This window comes from Peromyscus leucopus, chromosome 4, assembly GCF_004664715.2.
Source record: "Peromyscus leucopus breed LL Stock chromosome 4, UCI_PerLeu_2.1, whole genome shotgun sequence".
NCBI lineage: Eukaryota > Metazoa > Chordata > Mammalia > Rodentia > Cricetidae > Peromyscus > Peromyscus leucopus.
Window position 1 is genome coordinate 130,785,746 of NC_051066.1, and position 15,301 is coordinate 130,801,046.

A 15,301-nucleotide genomic window follows, 5' to 3' on the forward strand; every position below is an offset into this window, starting at 1 on the left:
CTCTTAGGAACACCAAGAAGGCTCTGTAGGGTGGAGCTGAGCTTGGACTTCTCATTCATCTTTCTCAGGCAGGGCTCTGGAAGCAGGGTCTGGGGTGTAGCCTTGAGCTGAGAGTGATGATGAAGCTTCCTCTGCCCATGAGGCTGCTTTAGCTGGGAACCAACTGAAACTTCCTTCCCTGAGTTCCGCATATAGGTGGCCAGGAAAGCCTGGCCTGACCAAGAGAGAGAAGAGAGACAGACAGACAGAGGCAACACCACAAGCGACCACCAACTTTATTGCCTCTGTGCTGGGGTCCCACACTTGGGTTCAGAGATCTCTGGGGGCAACAGGGAACTCTAGGCACAAATTATTGCTACTCTGCAAGGTCTTCTTGGGGCTTCTCATAATGCCCTGAGAGTGGGTGGGGTGAGAGCATGCAAATGATATGCAGATGACATGCAAACCAACCCAGGATCCTCCAGAGGTCTCTGGTACAGCCACTGATGCTAGAAATTCTAGGACTGACCCAGAAGTGTGATAGACACCCAGGTTTCTACTCTACACTATGGACTGAGTTGGCCTAGCCTCAGGAGTCAAGGTTCCAGGGTTTGAGGGGGTCCCTGAGCATCAGCCCTGGTTCTGCCACTGGTTGAGGAAGAACAGAAACCTAACCCCAAAACAGCAAGCAGAAAGCAGGACACCCCTAGGCAGCCAGAGAGGGAAGGGTTCTGCCTGGGTCATACAGCAAGGCAGAGGAAAGGGGGACCAGAATCTGGGCTTCCTAGGTCAGGCAGAAGCCCAGGTGCTTGGAAGCTACAAACAGTAAAAGAAATAAATAAGCAAGCAGCCCAGACCCTAATCCCTGTGCTGAAACCCTCTACCAGCTCATCAGGCCCTTGGCCTGAGAATAGGCAGGCTCCTTGGTCTTAGTGTCGAGTTGACCATCGCAGAAGGTTCTAGTGAGATAGGCTGCAGAGCCACCAGCTTAAGCAGACCTAACTCAGTTATTATTCATAATCCACCAGGAGGCTGTGGGTGAGAGGTTGGGGGGTTAGGAGTTATGTGGGGGCTGCCCCTCCTGGGTCTGCCCCCACGGCTGTTTGGAGCACAGGGTACAGCGCACCTGGGAAGAACACAGTGGTGAGGGTGTCTGGGACCTGCAGGTGATCGATGAGGGTGCGCTGGAAGGCCTTGCTGCAGGGTGACTGCTGGTGCCTGGAAGGGCCATGGGAGAGACAGAGGCTGCAGCCCTCTACTCTTAGATCAGTGCTCTGGGTTACCCAAGGTTAGTCCTGTTGCCTGCACTCAGACACCAACCCTTCCTCTACTGGTTCTACCCTCTGTCTTCCCCCTCAGTAAAATGGGAACAAGGTACCTACATCACTAGACTACTGCAGGGACTAAATGAAGGCACCTAGCACAGGGGGCATACACTGAGTTTATGTTAGACAGCGTCTTGTTATATAGTCCAGGCTGGCCTTAAATCATTGATCCTCCTGCCTCTGCCTTCCAAGTGCTGGGATTTTAGATTTGTGCCACCATGGCCAACTTGTGTTATTTTATCTGTTGTTTTGGTTTGTTTGTTTGTTTTGAGACGGGGCTTTGCTGAATTTGCTTTGTAGCCCAGGCTGGCCTTGAACTCTGAGCTCTCTTGCCTCTACCTTCAGTGTTGATACAACAGGCATGCACTCAATACCTAATTTGTATTCATTCTTTACACATCTGGGACCCAGATGTGTTAGATAAGTTATTTTAAGTTGCACAGCCAGTGAACAAGAAAATAGGACTTGAACCTGGTTTGAACCCCTCCAGAGCCCATTCTTAGTGTCAGATATTGTTAACCCACCACTCACCTTCTCCAGGAGGCTTCATCCTGCCAGAACTCATATAGGGTGAAGGCAGCATGGTCTAGCATCTTCTGGGCAGACACACTGCAGAGCCAAAGAGGGAGCCAGGCTGGACCAGGAAGTGACCACCATTGCCTAGCTGCCAAGGGTCTCACGGGAGCCCTGCTCAGCATACCCAGCCCACCGTCCGTCCGTCCCCTCACTCCTGCCCCCCTCAGCCCCCCCCCCACTGGCTAGTCAGGGACTCACTGCAGACAATGGCTCTGGGCCCCTGTGAAGTTCATGTAGCAGCACAGGGCACGATGAAAATCCTGCAGGGCATCCTCTGCCACCTGTACCTGCCTCTGCGCCACAAGGATGTGCTGGCAAGAGAGCAGCTAGTCACTGCGGCAAGCTGGCCTCAGAGTATAACCTCGCCCTTCTAATAGGGTTCAGATCTGCCCCCTGTGGGATGGTCCCCACAACCAACAAGACCTCCCAGCATCTTTGACTCCATCCTCCAGGAGAGCAATTGACTCTCTCTGCTGTACCACCTCCCGCTGTGCCTCTACCTTCCATCCCTACCTCAGGCCTGACTTTCAGAGAACAGAAGACCTAAGAAGGTCATAGAGCAAGCACCAGCGCCTGCCTACCAGGTCTGAGTGGAGAGCCATTACCCTTCTTCCTGGGTACTCCTTCTCATGCTCACCGAGTCAGGACCCTTGGCAAGGTCCTCTTCATGCAGGGGTTCCAGCCGGGGCGCCTGCAAGGGACACAGACTATAGGCCGAGCCTCTAACATGTATTGGTGTGGGCAGGTGCCACAGAAGTCCTCCCTGAGGGGCACTGGCCCCCCAGCCACGTACCTTGCATTCCAGCTGGTCTATGAGCTCCTGGAGGCGGTTGACCTGCAGCCGCCACTGCTGCTCGGCCTCTGAAGTCCACCCTGACAGGGGGACCAGGAGGACATCAGCCAGTGGCCCCTGAAGCTGGGAGTCCTCTCAGGGTGAACTGGGAACAGTGGCAGAGCAAAGCCCTGACAGAATAGGTGATACCACATCTTCCCCGGACTCTGTGCCACCAAATCCTACCCTGCCGCAAGCACACCTGTATCAGAGGATCCAGTAGACCAGGCTGGTGACCAGCTGATGCTCCTCAAGGCTCTGCGTCCTGCCCGCCGACTGCTCCGGGACCTACTCTGCACTTCCATATTTTCTTCATCGGACCTAGAAAATAGGTCAGCCTGCTATCCCTAGACCCATAGGGTCAAGGACTGGGATTCCAGCACAGGACCAAGCTTAGGTGGGGCAAGACAGGTCTCCTAGGTCTTTGAAGCCCAGCCCCTAAACCACCAGCTCATGGACTCCCTGTCCAAGAAGGTGGCCTCCAGACGGCTGGGTGGACCATGACCCTGCAGAGTTTGGAATGCAGGAACAAAAATCACTCACACACCAGACTGCAGGCCAACAGCACTCTCACGTACCGCTGACCTCGGGCCTGGGCCTCCAAGGTGTCTGATGCCCCCTCCAGGGAGCTCTGCAGGGCTTGGAGCTGATTCACAGTCTCTCGAAGCAGGAATCGTGTGACAAACTGGTCCACCTTGGAGGCCTGTTCATACTCCTGTGGGCAGGGTGGAGAGGTGTGACTGAAGAGGTAGCTTACCTTGCTGTCTGCCTGTGTCCTGCTCATCAGAGCAGCAGCAAAAGTGGAAGGTGCAGGATGTGCAGGTCCAGCACACGGCTGTCACTCTTTCTGGTTTTGTTTTGAGACAGGGTCTTAGTTTTTAGCACAGGCTGAATTCATGATCATCCTGCCTACACCTCCCCAGTACTAGAATTAAAGGTGGGCCCCTCTGTGCCTAGCTTCTAAGGCCCCTTTCCTGATCCGGACTGGGGTTTTTTCATCCTGGCAGGTATGAAGCTGACTCATATGGATCACAGCCCACCAGGACACTGGTTTTCCTGGATCTCAATTTCTCTTCTCTGTTAAGACTCATCCGCATCTTTGCCACAGCCAGTGATGCTCCTGGGCACAGCCAGACAGGGTGAAGGTGCAGGGCAGTAAGGCCAGTTTTACACTTGGTACAAAATGATGTGTGATATGGCTTCTTTCTGACCTTCTGGACCCAAACTCACAATCTGCATATGCATTTGTTTGTTCTCTCATTATTCCATTCACCAATCTATGTAACCAACATTTACTGCATGGATTTTGCTAAACGCTACATATTCAAGACATCCAGGTCACTGAACACACACACACACACACACACACACACACACACACACACACACACACACACACGCCTGACCTGACCCCAGTCCACACTGCCAGCCTCCCCTCAGTTCCTTGAAGGTAAGAGACAGGGAGCAGGGAGGCTGGCCTTGCATCTTGGGATACTCACACTCCTCGGCTGCTTTCCCTTGTGCATCCATTTCTCCACCAGACTGAATTGAGGTCCCCTCAGGTACTTGCTACATAGGGCTAAGCCTAGTGCCTGCAGCCAGAGCTCTCAGTCTGAAAATGCCACTACTGCTGCGGAACATATCGTTAGTAATCTGCCTAGCTACCTACCTGGACAGTCAGGATGCCTTAGAAGCCCTCACCCCTACCACACTCCCAAACCTAAGATGGGAGTCCTGGGGAGCCATGAAGAGCCAGGCCTCACAGCACCATCTGTCATGAGCTTCATTTCTTGCCTGTCACCTGCCTTGGCTCAACCAAGATGGTACCTTCTGGACCAAACTTAAAACAAATGGGATAGAATGGTGCCTGGTGCCTGTCCTGAAGACTGTGGGTTCTGTTGCCATGACATCTTTTCAGTAACTTCCCTTTGAGGTATAAGAGAGCTGATCAATTTTCTGCTGCTCTGCAACCAAAAAACCTGGTTGGCAGAACCCACCCACCCCATGCCAGACTCATCCCAAGAATTCCATTTAACCATCCTAATTTGTAGGAACCATAGTTGACTCCACTTGGTATCTGGGGCCTTGCGAGGTTGAACCTTAGCCAAGGTTAAGCATCTAATTCGCGGCAGGCCAGGATTCATATTAAAGCCACAGAGATTTTCCTCTACGCAGCTGGGAAGTTGAGACCAGAAGAGGTCATAGACAGTGACTACAGGCAGTTCCAAGGGGGAGCCGAGCTTCGCTGCGGTGAGGTCACTGGTGAGCTCACAATGCTGTTCACTTGGTGGGGCGGGGCCAAACGGGCCCCTGGGTAGAGGGCAGGGCCGAGGCAGCATGGGCAGTGGCCTCTAGTGAACAGTTCTACCATGGGAAACAGCAGTTCCCACAAGAGGACCAAAGCACCCAGTCAGGCCAGCAAGGACAGCAGGCCGCCTGGCATGGAGAAGGCCCGGCACAAGCAGTTCTTCAGCCACCTCAAGCGGAAGAAGCCAAGTGTGAGAACGGGGAGGCCCGAGGGGGTGGTGGGTGCTAGAGTCTGTGCCTTTAGACCCAGGGGCATGAGAGGGGTTAGAGCTCTCTTTAGAGGAGGAGGGCCGTTAAGCCCATATAGGCGGTCTAGGGGTCCCAGAAGCAAGAGCAGAAGGCGGGGCTCTCTTAACCACGGGTCAGGCATGGTGTCGCTGGGACCACAGATGTGGAATATCATTTACTCCCTCTCTCCAGCCCACAGCTTCACAACACGTCACTTTCCCCTTCTTTCAATGGCGAGAGGCCCCTGACTCGGCCCGGGTGGGTGAGAACCCCCGCATCAAGGCAGGGAAAGTACGCAGTGGATCGGCCTAGGGTGGACGATGGGTTCCTGTGAGGAGGCAGGGGCCCGGGGTGCGGGGTGAACGGCCCTGAAGGCACCGTGGGGTTCGGGAGGTTGGGTCTTCCAGGGGCGCGGGAGTGGCTTCAGACCCTGCCAGGGCGCGTTCTTCCCCCTCAAACCCGCCCACCCCCAGACCAAGATCGTACTGCTTTTCCCGCTGGATAAGCGGCAGCAGCTGGCCGAGGCAGCAGCGGGCCCGTATGTGCGGCCCGGGCGGCCGGCTGAGGATGCACTCGGCGCCCCGACATGCTTCCCAGCGGTGGCGCCCATGCTGCGTGGGGCAGGCGACGGCGTGGACAGGCGCGAAGGCGCGCGCGCGCGGGAGATGAAAAGGATCCTGGTGCTGCTGCTGCAGCTGGACGCGCGGCTGCAGGAGGAAGGGCGTCGCGGGGCTGGCGGGCGGGGGGGCGGGGCCAAGGCCCCGCAGGGCTGGCAGCCGCTGTATGCGCATCTGCTGACCCACCGCGAAGCCTGCGGTGAAGGCGACCCCCGCGAGGAGCAGCCGCGCAAGCGGCGCCGCTGCCCTCGCCCGCGGCCCTGAGTGCCTGGCGAGGCCCCCAGCGCCAGGGCTCTGCTCAATAAAGAGCACATAGCAACCTGGGCGTCTGCCACCTCTGTCCCTGCCGTCGGATCCAGGGTCAAAGCTGAGGCCCCAGGTGAGGAGGTACTTAACACAGCCACCACCACGACCTGGAGCTAGGGCTGCTTTTAACTTATCTCTGTAGCACAAAGGTCAGCTCATGCCAGATCTACAGGCTCAAGGTGAGCTTAAATAATCTATACTTGGCTACGCTTGGAAGAACCTGTTTCTAGCAAAGGCTTGAGGTCTCCCAAGAGTCCTCAACGTTCAAAAATCCCTCTTAGGTGGCGGGAGAGTCCCAGGCTGCTATCAGACATCATACCATCTAGGTATGGTCAGCCATGGTGATGTGGAACCTCAGATTCTGCCTATGGCAACACACTCAAGAAAAGGGGTTTGAGCCTCTGGTCACTCTTTCCTGCCTGACAGTGATCAGTAACTCCCAAGCATTCAACTCCTCAAATTTTAAGGTCAAAGCACTTTCCTCCCGAGGTACCCAGTTCTATTCTCTACCCCACATGTAGCCAGAAGCTTCTTCCAAACTCCTAATCTGTCTAAGGCAGTTCATTCTCCCTGCTCATAGTTCCCACTGTTTCTCCACTACCCCCACTAAAGCCCAAGGCTAAAATTGGCTTGTGCACTCCAGCTCCCCAGCCTGCCTTCCCTTAGCACCTCTCAATGCTTTCCCCTGCTCTTCCGTCCTGACATGGCACCAGTGGTCTCCAGCGTCAGGCTTACTCCTGCATCACTCCCGAGAGGAGCAGCATGCTTGGGCAGAAGCCAGCAGCTGGCTGGATCCCACACCCAGCTTCCAGAATAGACTCTAAAGCGTCTGTCTCCAGTTGTAGGCCAGCTGGGGTGATATTAGCACTCAAGAGGATGGGGGAGGAGGGTCTTGAGTTCAGTACACCAGATTGCTTCAGAAAATAAAAACTGAGTTGACTTTCCTGCCTCACACTGATGACTAACTCAGAATGCTTCCCCCCCACCCCCACCCCGGGGCCAGAGGAAGCAGGATGAGGTCTCAGCCCACTAGACCCATAAGCCATGGACTTAAGGATGTACATCTGTCACTGTCCACAGGCTTGAATCATGCTGGAAAATGTGTGACCTATGCACAGCATAGTACCTATTTACTTGAGAGGTAATTGCCCTGTCGAAGGGTTCTCAGCACATGCACGCTTGGTCCAAAGTGGTTCTATCATCCCCTTCCCCAGGACTGTAATTAGGAACTTTAAGAGATCTTCCCAGTTAACCACGACCCTATGGTTAGATTCTTTTCCCAAGACCCATTTCGTCCTTGTGATCCAGAAAACACCCAATATCTGTGTGGTCCTTATTTTAGCTTAAGTGCATCTGAGTCTTATGTGTAAATGGTCCTAAAGAAAATAAGTCTATTCAGGAGGGGAGGGAGGCTCATTGCTACCTTTTGGAGGAAGAAACACCACAAAGAAGGATTTGGGGGGCTGGAGAGATGGCTCAGTGGTTAAGAGCACTGGCTGCTCTTCCAGGGGTCTTGAGTTCAATTCCCAGCAACCACATGGTGGCTCCCAACCATCAGTAATGAGATCTGGTGCCCTCTACTGGCATATAGACAGAACACTGTATACATAATAGATAAATCTTTAAAAAAACAAAAACCAAGGATTTGGACTTGTGAAGGTTATGTGAGCTTCAGAACTGAAGGGGTCAGGCCAGCCCCCCTGTGTGGCTATCAGGGCTGAGCATAAGGAAGTCCTCATTGTAGCCGTAGATGTGTGGTTGAGAGCTTTCTCTTTAGAACTGAGGGCTGCACATGTGGCTGGAGTACACAGATACTCCAAGCATTTGGGAGGAAGGTCTAACAGGCTGTGTTGGTCAGCCAGGCCCCTATTATGGGCTCCCAAATGGCGACCACCAGCCCCATGCTGGAGGAAGGGGGTGGGGAGCACTACAAGACTGAGGTCATAATGAGCCCAATCTAAGTTCCTTTCTTCTCGAACTATTCTTTCCCACCTCCACAGCCAGGTAACTCTCTAGCCTAGCTAGGTGACCTGCCAAGAGACTTCCTAGGAAGCCGGGACTCTGGGACCCTAAGGAGGAATTAAGTACTGACCAAGAGGGCCACATCCCAAATTTGGGGTGGAGCCACAAAAAGGAACCGCCACTCTCAGAGGTGGGGCCTCGTAGTCAGAGGCGGAGCTGAGAACTGAGGGCTGGTTATCTGCCCAGAAGGCCCTCAGGGCTCTGGGGCACACTGAGCCCAGAAGGTGGCGTCGGTGCACAGGACCCGCCGCGCCCACAGGCTGCCTTCATTGGACCACGTTGCGGTGGTGGTGGACCAAGGCTCGGGCTTCACCAAGGCAGGCTTCGCGGGGGAGATCCAGCCGCGTGCTGTGCTGAAGAGCTCGAGTCTGATGTCAAGTTGGGACCGGCCTGTGCTGCCCGGAGGAGCACCGGGTTGCGAGCTGGCGGGCGGCGTGGCGCGTGCACACCCCATCAAGCACGGCGTGGTGGTGGACTGGGACGCCCTGGAGGGACTGTGGGAGCGCCTAATGGTGGGATGCCTGCAGGTTCGCCCGGAGCAGTGGCCTGTGCTGGTGAGCGACTCGCCATCAGCACCACCGGAGGGCAGAGAAAAGGTGGCTGAACTGCTGTTCGAGGCCCTGACAGTACCCGCGTGCCACATGGCCAGCACGGCACTGCTGGCACTCTGCTCCACCGGAGCGTTCAGTGGGCTGGCTGTGGAGGCAGGCGCAGGCGTGTGCCACACCACACCCGTCTACGCAGGTCACTCATGGCACAATGCCACCTTCAGTCTGAACGTGGCAGGCAGCACCCTGTCGCGCTACTTTCGAGACCTGCTGGTGACAGCATCTCCTGATCTTCCCCCGCAGGCTCTGCCCCGCAAGACCGTTACACAGCTCAAGAAACGCTGCTGCTATGTGTCCCTGGATTTCCAGGGTGACATCTGTGACCCTGCCCGCCACCAGAGGGCCTGTTTTTGCCTGGGCAATGGCTGCTACGTCAACCTCGGAAGCGAGCGCTTCCGCTGCCCTGAACCCCTCTTCCAGCCAAGTCTCCTAGGCCACTCGGAGCCAGGACTGCCCACACTGGCCTTCCAGGCACTGCAGAAGATACCCACAACACTGCGGACACGGCTGGCCAATACGGTGGTGCTGGCTGGTGGTTCCACCCTTTTCCCCGGCTTTGTGGAGCGCATGAATCAGGAGCTAAAGGCACAGTGCCAGAAGCATGGGTACCGGGCCTGCCTGGTGGCTCAGCCTGGGCGCGGCACAGCTGTGTGGACTGGAGGTTCCATGATGGCCTCCTTGCACTCCTTTCAGTGCCGCTGGATGACGCGGGCCATGTACGAGGAGTATGGCCCTTTTCTGGTGCGAGAAGTGTTCGATTGAGTTTTCTACTGAAACAGAATGCATGGTGCCACCAGGGGTACTGCAGGAACAGAGGCGGCAATGCTGTCCTAACATGGAGAATCGGATAAACAGATTGAAGTATTTGCAACTGCAACTGGCGGGGTTATATGTGGATGGGCTGCCCTTTGCCCTTTGGGGGCTAACACTGACCCTCATTTCGCTTTCATTTCATACCCAAACCACCAGTTCAGAGAACATCAGTCCTGCAGGGCCAGGCTCAAAGACCAACACTTGAAAAAACTAACTCTTACATGAGGGAACGAGAAGCCTGTCCCTAGCTGTGTGCTCGGGTGATCCTTGAAGCTCTCAGTTTTCCCTTGTCTGTAGAAAGTGGGGTCAGAGGGCAGTGATTAGCATGTGCAAGATCTTAGGTTCTATCCTCACGTACCAAAACAAAAACAAAACGGATAGTCAGGTAAGGCCCCAGACCTGTTCACACCACCCCCAGAAGGGGGAGCAGTTCGCTCTAGTTTTTGAGACAGGATCTCAACTATATGCCCAGGCTGGGTTCAGTCTCAAGTTCTCCTGCCTCTTCCAAGTGTTTGTGTTACAAGTGTAAGCTACTACCAGGCAGTGGCGCTGCACGCCTTTAATCCCAAGCACTCAGGAGGCAGAGGCGGGTGGTTCTCTGTGAGTTCAAGGCCAGCCTGGCCTATAGAGCAAGTTCCAAGACAGCCAGGGCTACACAGAGAAACCATCTCCAAAAAGAAGAAAGTATAAGGTAATACCTAATCCTGGCAGAGACAGTTCTTAACACATAAAAGGAGGGGGTTTTGTTTGTTTGTTTGTTTGTTTTGGGGGTTTTTGTTTGTTGTTGTTGTTGGTGGTGGTTTTTTTGGTTTGGTTTGGTTTTGGTTTTGGTCACTAAGGGTCTGGAGCCCTGGCTGTCAATACTTGTCTACACAGGTTATAATATAGGCCAACAAACTGGTAGGCGTATATATACACACCTGCCTTCTAACATGTCCTGGGATTAGGCCCTGCCTCATAGGCTCCATGCACTCATCTATGTCCTAGCCCATGCCTGCTAGATCTTGGCTTGAGAGCTCCCAGCAATTACATCAGGCCAACAAAAACCTACTATGTTGGCTGAATTGTTTTGGGTACTGGGAACAGAGCAAAGAACAAAACACTAGATCTCTGCCTCTTCCTCCCCCAACAGGGTCTCACTCTAGTCAGGCTGGCCTGAAACTGACAGCCGCTGTCTCCTGAGTATTAGATTACAGGTGTGAACCATCATGACCCACTAATCGTTCATTATCACCTCTGGCTTACAGATGAGGAAACCGGATCAGGGAGTAAAGGGTAGTCATTAAGTGGGAAGACCAGAATCTGAACCCAAGCTCCATTTCCACAGCCCTGAGCCACAGCAGGAAAGAGTCCCACCGGGCCATCATTTCAGGTTCTCATAGGCCCTTCCGGGACTCACCAGCTTTGTTGTGTCCATAGCCGTGAGCACCGCCCGGTTCAGGGACTCCAGTGCAGCCAGCACAGGCCGATAGACACCCAGGTGTTTGGAGAAATAGTCTGTAGGCAGAAAAGGTGCTCAAGGGATCCAGCCCACACCATCTCTCCAGCCAGGAATTCCTCAGCTGCCCCAGCCTTCCTATCCCATGAGACTAGCCCACAAAGCATCCCTTACCACACCCACCTGCCCAGGGGCTGGGACACAAGGGCCAGCATAGGCCTACTCACCACACAGTTTCTCTGTTTCTAAATTGCTGTGAGGGAAAGAGAAAACATCCTTCAGACTCTTAGAACCTGCGCCTGGTGAACTGAACATAGATGCCAGTGTCCCTGTCCCTTTTACTCAGCCTGACATGGTATCTGTTTGGTCGGGGAGGGGGCAGAAGCACTTCAAAGGGTCAGGCCTTTGAAGCCTTGAGTGCTGATCTAGTCTGGGAGGGGAGGGGAGGGGGGAGGAGCAGCTGTGCACGTTCATGGTGTGTGTGTCCCCAGGCGAAACAGCAGGGAAGGAGTGTACACTTGAACCAGACGTGTGTCTATGGACACGTGGGAAGATGTGTATTCCTGCACCTGCATCCACAGGAGGAGGCAGGCAGAACCCAGCTGTCCTCAGACATCCTCTGCAGGGGAATGGAAGGGCTGATCACGGGTGGTGACTCAAGCCTGGTTATTCTGGGGTCCCAGCTGGAAGCAGTGTAGCAACAAGGCGGGAGCTGAAGAAGGTGTAGGTGGGTGGATAAAGTTGGCACTGGGCCCCGGCGTCTTCCCCCCCACCCCCTGGCCTCCAGAAAGAGCCGTGACAGCAGGGAACACAGTGGGCTGGGACAACCTGGCCAGGCACTGCACGGCAAACCGTCCTCTATGGTACTCACTCGGTGAGATGCCCATCGACGCCACTGAACAGTTCCCGCAGCTCCGCTGAGCTGAGAACCCCATCAGCAAAGTAATTCTGGAATTCTTCAAATGAGAGCTTACCATCATCTGGGGAGAGACAAGGCATGGAGTTGGTGTCCTGGGGTCCTGGCTGCATCCTGTCCCCAGATCCAGGCTCCCCAAAGGCCCGACAGCATTCACGCTCACTCAGCCAGGCAGGGTCCTGACCTTAGTGGTGGTCCTAACTGTTTTGGACAAAGGGACAAGAGTTCCCAAAAGTCTATGCTGAAGGAAACAAGGCCCACCTTGTACAGGATGCATTTGACTCAATATCAGCCAAACGGAAATATGAGTGAGCAGCCAGGGCACACCAGAGCATGGCTTAGGACTTAGGGACATAGCCCCTGGTCCCATAGACTAGCCTTACCCCAGGTCACAGAAGCAGGTGAAGCCCTCTAACAGTGGGACTCTAAAAAACAGCAGACTGGCTCGGATGAGAATGAGCTTCCCATCATAGGGAGCATGTAAGCAGAGAAGAGCAGAGGAACAAGATAGTTACAGATGATGGGATTTGGTCTGAGTGATAAGCAAAGCTGGGGAGGGCCGGAGTCTCTGTCACAGAATGCACTGAGAGCATGTGTCTTAAAATCAATGGTCCCCACCAGTCTGGAGGCTCACAAAAGGACAAACATGTGGGGACACAAGGAGGCTGAGACACGAGTCTGTAGTCCCAGGGAGGAGAAGGCAAGTGGAGGTTGAATGGGTGCCCCACCACCTAGTCCAGGGGGCCTAGGGTGATGTATCACACAGATCTGTATCCCAGACCCACCAATTAAAGGCTTCGACAACTGATGCTCTTCTCTGAGCCTCGATTCCTTTGCCTGTGGGATGGAATGAGGAATTCCCACCTAGCAAGCTGTTGTAAGGACATCACAAGGTCTTGGGCAAGCACCCGTCACTGAGCTAAAGTACTGCTTAATAGAAGCCCCCCCTCCAGGCTCAGGTCACACCACGTTTCCCTGCTCCTGTTCTGCTCCTGTCTGTTCTCTAGGCAGTGTCCCTTGTTTGACCTCCCATTTGGGGGTCTCAAGACTTCACTCTGGGTTGTACCTCCAAGTCCCTAGCTCTCCTACCCTGCCTCACCCCTCCCCCAACACACACACACACACACACACACACACACACACACACACACACACCACGGTGTGGGACCCAAAGGGGAGAAGCTGCACTCACCATTCTTGTCTGCTCTGCGAAAAACCTAGGGGACAAAGGGAAATGAGTGGGTGTTGTGAGTGGAGCCAGAGAGGTAGGAGTCCCCCTCCCAGGCCAATGGGGCCCCAGCTGGCTAGCCAGCTCCCCTGCATCGCCTCCCTCCTGCTCAGGGCAGTCCTGCAGGAGTCTCCAGCAAGGTAGCCCAGGAAGCTGGCACAGCAAGTCCTAATGCTGGCTCCCTCCTGCTGAGGGAGGCATCACAGTGGGTGGGAGCTCCCGGGCAGCTCTGTCCCACAGCTGGAGTCTAGCCTGAGTTCGCGCTGATGTATCAGCCTTTGGCATGGTCCCAGCTTGAGGAAGCCTGGACAGATGGACCAATTTCCATCCTGAGGAGCCACGGAAGCCTCCTCAGACCCGAACCCCGACTCTCCCGTGTGTCCTCCTACAGTCCACTCCGTTCTCCACCCACCCTCACTAAACAGGCGCTTCCCTTGTGCCTGTTGAAGGCTGGCAGGCAGCGGCTACCCCTCTGTGGGTGCTTCGGTTTGCCCACTAGAAGTGAGGGAGTAGCCTGAGTTTAACCCTTTCAAAGCTCGGGAAGAGGCCATCCCACCATAAAGACTGGGCATCTGGGCATACACGTTTGTGTGAGGGGCAAGGAGGGCGGAAGGGTCAGCCGATTTTGTTTGCAGAGGCAGTGATGAAGCAGACATAGCAGCATACTCAAGTTCCTGCCCCTTCTAGGAACCAGTTCTCCAAAGCAGCCAAGCAAAGGGCATCGGGTTCAAGGCCTGGGCAGAACCCCCACAGGCCAGGGTCCTGGCTGCTGAACTCTCCACCCAAGTCCCTCAGAGTCACTGGTCTGGACAACTAATGTAACCCTTAGGCTGACTCCGAGGCGGCCTGCTACTAGATTGGGATCACACAGCAGTTCAGTATGGCCTGGCTGGGGGTAACTGGAATGGAGGTGAGACAGGACAGCTAAGCTTGGAATAAAGACACTCTCATGCACATCCTGCTGTGCCCCTGACTCCATCTGTGACCTGGAACATGTCTCCTCAGGCCTGAAGGACCGTGGTCAAGGTGCTGAGTCACTAGGGCATTGGGGAGGGGGCACAACCTCTCCCCTTGGCAAGGACCTCTGGAGTGGGGGCAGGAGAAGGCCAGGACTGGCTGAGCACATCAGTGAAAGGTTTTTTTTTTTTTTTTTTAAAGGTGGGGTGGGGGGCTCAGAGCGGTGGCTGAGTCAGGTCAGGATGCTCTGTAGCCATACAAGGGGGCTTCAACGCTGCCACCTGCTGTCCATGAGAGGAGTCCCTTACCAACTGTAGGACTCTGCCACCCTCGGGGTCAGGCCTGAGGCTTCTGGGGCAGGACAGAGCTCCTTCTAGGTCCAGAGGTTCCCATGGCCCATCAGCCCAGCAGGGGCTGCAGTGGAGCAGGTCAGTGATGTCTACTGTGACTGAGTGTTGACAGCCCCTAGCCCCACTGGGCACATTTGGGGTGGAGGACAGTAACACTATTGTGGAGACAAGGAGAGACACGGAGCGGAGCGGCAGACAGTCAGAGGAACACAAAGGCAGGGGGATGAGAATAGCAGGGTCACAGATAATCTGGGAGAGGGACGGGAGCAGAACCAAACAGATGTGGAGGGAGAGACAGAGACACGGAGGACGGAGACTTGGGGAGCCCTGCACCCGCCCACCGGAGCCCTACTCACATCCTGGAAAAGCGCGTGTCCCGCGGCAGGCGCGGGGTGTCGTGGCGGCTGGGGCGCGGGTGGCCGGAGCAAGCACACAGCGAGCAACCCAGCGCACGCCATGGCTCGGAGGCTCGCAAGGCTGCGGGTTGCGGTTCCCAGGCCGCCTAGGCTGGCTGGGGGCGGGGCGCGCGCCCATTGGCTCAAGCGTGGCCCCGCCCCCACCTGGCCTCGGTTTCCCTGCCTGGAAGGGGCTTCCAAAAGGGGTGGGGTAAGGAGCCACCCCTGGGGTTACTGGCAATGACAGCCTGCCAGGAGCTCTACAGGACCAGGCGCTCCACGCAAGTCTGGTGTGGGCAGTCAAAGCTCTAAGTGCAGGAGCTATAACAGGTCAAACCCACAAGCTCGTCACCTCTGGGCATCGTCAGTAATAGGCGGCCCCCAAGATTGCCAAAGGAATTGTA

The 15,301-nt window shown here is 55.3% G+C and overlaps 2 protein-coding genes across 5 annotated transcripts; one reads left to right on the forward strand and one right to left on the reverse strand.

Moving 5' to 3' along the window:
* Nucleotides 1-257: 257 nt before the first annotated feature.
* On the reverse strand, nucleotides 258-15,026 carry Necab3 (N-terminal EF-hand calcium binding protein 3). 2 transcript variants are annotated; one of them, XM_028888928.2, is made up of 13 exons: nucleotides 14,859-15,025; nucleotides 13,160-13,184; nucleotides 11,923-12,031; nucleotides 11,279-11,304; nucleotides 11,013-11,110; nucleotides 3,291-3,427; nucleotides 2,915-3,033; nucleotides 2,674-2,753; nucleotides 2,518-2,571; nucleotides 2,079-2,191; nucleotides 1,836-1,913; nucleotides 1,106-1,197; nucleotides 258-1,011 (listed from the first exon to the last, which is right to left on the reverse strand). In XM_028888928.2, the coding sequence occupies exons 1-13, from the start codon at nucleotides 14,958-14,960 to the stop codon at nucleotides 983-985; spliced, it is 1,062 nt and encodes a 353-aa protein (XP_028744761.1). In that variant the 5' UTR covers nucleotides 14,961-15,025; the 3' UTR covers nucleotides 258-982. The 2 variants fall into 2 exon arrangements, with proteins under 2 accessions (XP_028744761.1, XP_028744760.1); XM_028888927.2 differs by having other exon boundaries at nucleotides 2,518-2,753; nucleotides 14,859-15,026.
* Actl10 (actin like 10) lies at nucleotides 4,997-9,749 on the forward strand. Of its 3 annotated transcripts, none has more exons than XM_037205334.1 (3): nucleotides 4,997-5,210; nucleotides 5,440-5,538; nucleotides 9,044-9,677. In XM_037205334.1, the coding sequence occupies exons 1-3, from the start codon at nucleotides 5,082-5,084 to the stop codon at nucleotides 9,560-9,562; spliced, it is 747 nt and encodes a 248-aa protein (XP_037061229.1). In that variant the 5' UTR covers nucleotides 4,997-5,081; the 3' UTR covers nucleotides 9,563-9,677. The 3 variants fall into 3 exon arrangements, with proteins under 3 accessions (XP_037061229.1, XP_028744763.1, XP_028744762.1); XM_028888930.2 differs by lacking the exon at nucleotides 9,044-9,677 and adding an exon at nucleotides 5,721-6,183 and having other exon boundaries at nucleotides 5,004-5,210; XM_028888929.2 differs by lacking the exons at nucleotides 4,997-5,210; nucleotides 5,440-5,538 and having other exon boundaries at nucleotides 7,752-9,749.
* Nucleotides 15,027-15,301: the final 275 nt, after the last annotated feature.